Source organism: Rhinopithecus bieti, unplaced genomic scaffold, assembly GCF_001698545.2.
Source record: "Rhinopithecus bieti isolate Rb0 unplaced genomic scaffold, ASM169854v2 scaffold_32083, whole genome shotgun sequence".
In the NCBI taxonomy this organism is placed as follows: domain Eukaryota; kingdom Metazoa; phylum Chordata; class Mammalia; order Primates; family Cercopithecidae; genus Rhinopithecus; species Rhinopithecus bieti.
Window position 1 is genome coordinate 1,618,480 of NW_016814096.1, and position 4,713 is coordinate 1,623,192.

General features: G+C 46.5%; 1 protein-coding gene across 1 annotated transcript in view; it reads right to left on the reverse strand.

Annotated features, from left to right (window-relative positions):
• Positions 1-323: 323 nt before the first annotated feature.
• Positions 324-4,713, reverse strand: part of LMO2 (LIM domain only 2) — an 11,467-nt gene continuing 7,077 nt past the window's right edge. Inside the window, exon 3 of the mRNA XM_017849737.1 lies at positions 324-1,318. Within this exon, the coding sequence (XP_017705226.1) occupies positions 1,099-1,318 (220 nt within the window). The 3' untranslated portion in view covers positions 324-1,098. The remainder of the gene's footprint in view (positions 1,319-4,713) is intronic.

The following is a 4,713-nucleotide window of genomic DNA, read 5'->3' on the forward strand; positions in this document are numbered from 1 at the left end:
TGTATTTGTGTCCTTTCTAGGTTACAAGTTTCCCAAAGGCAATGATCTTGCCTTCCACTCACTCCATACGATGCTGAAGTGAAATGCATATTTTACAATAACAATTTAATTATTCTACATTCCTCTGAGCTACATGATGACCTGTTACATAATTGCCAGTAATATAGAAATGTGCCTGCCTCATACAAACCCTTGCAATCCATGGAAGTTTTTATTTGACCTAAGAGTAAATTGCTTATTTACTTCTCCTTTACAACACAAAAAGCAGAGCATTTCCCCGCCATCCCAAATTGTTGTAATCAAATAAACAACACTGCATTTCGGTCTGCCATTTTTATTAAGCCTGCAGAGCTGTTTTTTTTTCTACACACGACAAATACTTTGATATAATCTAGGATAATAAAATAGTTGAACAACTTTTTTTTTAAGATTTATATTTGTATAGAAACAATCTGTGGAGCTCCTCACCTCAAAATGAAGGTGTCTAAAAACAGTGATTCATCAGCATTGCTTTAAATAATTGTTTGGTTAAAAGTTGTGGTTTCCATTCTCAACTGAAATGTGTCTCCATGCAGTTTTCCTTGGGTCCAAAGCTTAAGGCCCCGGGAAGGAGGCCAAGAAAAAAGAATGGCCACTCCTTTCTGTCCTTCCCTTGTGCGGAGGACAGTCATTGAAACAGGGGTGTTACAAAAGCCAGGAAGAAAAGAAATCAATTGCACATCTCTAGTTTGCAAGCATCAAAGTCACAACAAGTCTTTACACAACAACTCCCTATCTGTGGATATGAAATTCCATCATGATAGCACAACGCCTGCTTGCCCCTAAATGTTCCTTTCTTCTGCTAATCATGTCAGTTACTACGGATGGCTGTGGCCGTAAGCTCTCCCTTAAGGGCTGGTCCTCTGTCACCTTGAAGTGTCAGCCCTTGAATTATGCCACTTGGATGCTATGCCTTGGTACCCAATAAAGGTCTACCATCCCCTAAGAAATCCCTTACCCCACCCTCAAACCCCCAAAGTGCCTAAGAGTGAAGACGAAGATGCCATGGAGACGGTGTCTTCACTGAACACCTCCCCAAAGATGCCCAGGGACTCAGGCCTATATCATCCCATTGATCTTAGTCCACTCATAGATGTCCTGTTCGCACACTATGTCAGAGTTGATGAGGAGGTATCTGTCACCTACACAGAAATGCTTCTGACAGGCAGCACATTTGAAACATTCCAGGTGATACACTTTGTCTTTCACCCGCATCGTCATCTCATAGGCACGAATCCGTTTGTCACAGGATGCGCAGAGACCGTCTTGCCCAAAAAGCCTGGGGCAAAAGAAAGAAAAGCTAAGAAGACAGTGAAAGGGACAATCCTGGAAGACAGGGCTCAGGGATGAGCCCTAGAAAGGAGGCCGAACTTTCCAGATGTCAGGAAGCCAGGAAAGGTCAGCTCCAGAAGGAGGGCCGGCTAGTGCAATCTTTCCGGGCAGGCAGAGGGAACTCAGATGAAACTGGCATTTGGATCTGGCATAACTCCTCCCTTTTCTGAGCCCTCTCCCTGTCTGCAGCAACTGCTCACCATTCCCCTAGGCTGCCCCCTGGCTCCTCCTCTGTGGGCGAGACTCTCAGCTGATGTGATCTATGATAAGGAGTTAGGCAAGTATTACCTGTCCCCTCCCAGGGGAACCCTCATTTCAGAAGAGCAGCTGGAGGGAATCCTTTTGAGGGTCCCTTTGAGAGGGTACTGACCAGGAATGCAATAAAATGGGCATTCTTCTGAGGCTCCCAAACTCTATCATATCAACAGCCACTGATTCTACCCATGGGGAGAGCTGGCCTTGAATACCTCCATAAGCTGCAAAGCACATCTCTACCTGCTTATTCGTTGCGGCCCCAGCTGCTGGGAGACAGTTCCACAGGAAACATGCAGTACAGCTAATCGTGCCTCTGAGATATAGAGGACAAACAGCATCTCTCCGCCATGAATGGAAGATCTTAATTCATGGCCCTCGCTGCCCCATTGTCATGAATCAAAAGTGAAACTTTTTTTCTGACATTTAAACCAAGACTCTCCCAAGCCTCAGTTGATCACTTATTTCAGGCAGTATGCAGTGTCAAGGTGGGAGACAGAACATGGCAGGGCTCAGTGCAGTGGTTCTCAAAGTGTTGGTCCTGGGACCAGCAGCATCAGCACCGCCTGGGAACCTGTTAGAAATACAATTTCTCAGGCTGGGCGCAGTGACTCACACCTGTAATCCCAGCACTTTGGGAGGCTGAGGCAGGCAGATCACTTGAGCTCACAAGTTTGAGACCACCCTGGGCAACATGGTGAAACTCTGTCTCTACAAAAAATACAAAAATTAGCCGGGTGTGGTGGTGCATGCCTCTAGTCTCAGCTATTAATACTTGGGAGGCTGAGGTGGGAGGACGGCTTTAGCCTGGGAAGTGGAGGTTGCAGTGAGCCGAGATCATGCCACTGCACTCCAGCCTGGGTCAGAGCCAGACCTTGACTCAAAAAAAAAAAAAAAAAAAGCAAACCAACAAATTCTCAGCCCTCCTCTGTCCCTACGCAACGGAAACACCCTGGGGAGAAGGCCCAGTAGTTTGTGTTAACGAACACTTCCGGGGGACTGGATGCAGGCTAACATTTGAGAATCAACAGCAAAAGTGCAGTAACACAAGTACCGGAAGCAGAGTAGACCCAGCTTCAATGTCCCGGTCCAGCCCTGAGTGACCCTGGAGAGACCTCTGATTCTCTGAGCCTCAGTGAAACAGCAGCCATCATAGGCTCCACCTCACTGAGCTGTTAGAACAACCAAACGAAGCATGTCAGGGCACCCATGGTCAAGGGCTAAGCCAGTGCTGGTTATGTGTTAACACATTTTGGGTGTATTCCCAGCTGCACCAGTCTTGCTGCAGGAAGTAATTTTCACTCGTGGCTGAAAACATAGCATGTTAGCAGGTGGTTTCTACATAAAACCTTTAGGACAGTTTTAGGTGAATGCTTGCTCTTACTGGAAGTTCTGATTGATTTCAGGATATCAGAGAATCAATTGGTACATTCTGAGAGGTTGTAGGGGACGTAAGGGCAGTTGACACATTTTGCAATATTTCGGCAAAATTAATGGAATTGAGAAGAGGTGGTCCATGAACGGAGAGCTCATTGTTCGGGCCAGGGCCAGCTAATTTTCCTCTGAATCCTGCTTTCCATTTGAAGATTTCTGAGTGTTTCCAAAGCACCGCCTGGGGAGCAAACTCATTACTGGGGGAGAACATTTTATCCCAACGTAGCAGATGGTGGAGCTGCAGGTAACCGCCACATTGGAGGTCACAGAGTGGAAAGACAGTTCTGGTTTTCTGACTGTTCTGTAAGTTAAGTTTGGGCCTGAGCAATGATGAACGACTGAGAAAACAGTGTGCATGGAATGAATCCAACTGCCTGGGGTGGGCGATCCTTAAGGAAGGAGGAAGCTTATTAAAGGGAAGTCAGGGGGTAAATTATAATCCACATCAGGCAGCTAATGAAGGGAAGGACAAAGGACGAATATGTGAGAGACAAGTTCAGGTCCCAGCATCACCTCTAACTTACCAGGTGACCTGAGCAAATGGAGTCCACTGCACAGGCTTCCGTGACTTAAGCCGTAAAAGCAAGGGAACTGAAAGAGAAGGCCCTTGTAGCCCTTTCCAGCTCTGGGATTCTGAGATTCTAATATTAGCAAAAAATAAGCCAGGAATTGACACCTAACTTGAACATTAACCTCTGGCACCAAGAATTGGTATCTTAGGCTGGATATCCCAGAAGCGGCCCCTGAGGCAAGGATTTATGTGCCAGTGATTTATGAATGATGCATTCTCAGGAAAAACCTGGAAGGCAGCAGGGGAGGCTGGAGGGAAGGGGAGGAGGCTGGAGGGAAGGGGAGGAGGCCAAGCCAAGTTGTGACCTCAGGCAAAGTCCCTCAGAGGGGAGGGACTCTGGAATATAAGTTATGCCTGGCTTCAGGCAAGGCTGCAGGGCTTGGTACTCCCACCATGTCTGTCACTGGTTAAGGTCCACTGGGGGTCTAGCGGGGGCAGGCATACTTCTGGCTCTAACAGATTCAGGTGCTGGCTGTTAAAAGCAAAACCACTGCCATCACCACCACCCCACCACTCCCAGCACACTAGAATTAGTGAAAAGGGATCCAGGGAGATCTGGCTCGGCACAGACATGAACAGCTGCTCTCGGGTTCCCAAAAACACAGCAGAGTTGAGGTTCCGCATGGGGGTCTCATGAATCTTTGAAGCAAAATGTCGGAAAAGAACTGTAACAGGCAACTTAGCCACTGGAAATCCTCATGGGGACAAGTTATCCTAGGGGTGAAGAAGAATTCAACCCCATTAGAGGGCTTATTCAGTCACTCTTCCAACTTGCCTTGTTAAAAAAAGATCCTGCCAGATATACCAAGAATGCAAGTAAACAAGATCTTGGCTAAAGGACCATCCCTGAAGCAAAAGACAATTTTTCTCCTCTGTCAAGAGGTGTCCCATCTTAAGCTCTCTGCTGCCCATTTTAATAACAATAATATAAATATTAAAAGATGGCTGGAAATGCCTGCACTAACGCAGAGTTAATTAACATGTTGCCTAGGAATGTGGCAGGGAGAAGAATTATTTCATGTCACCAAGACACAAGTTAATTAACATTGGGTTCTCCCAGACTGTTTTTTTTTTTTTTTTTTTTT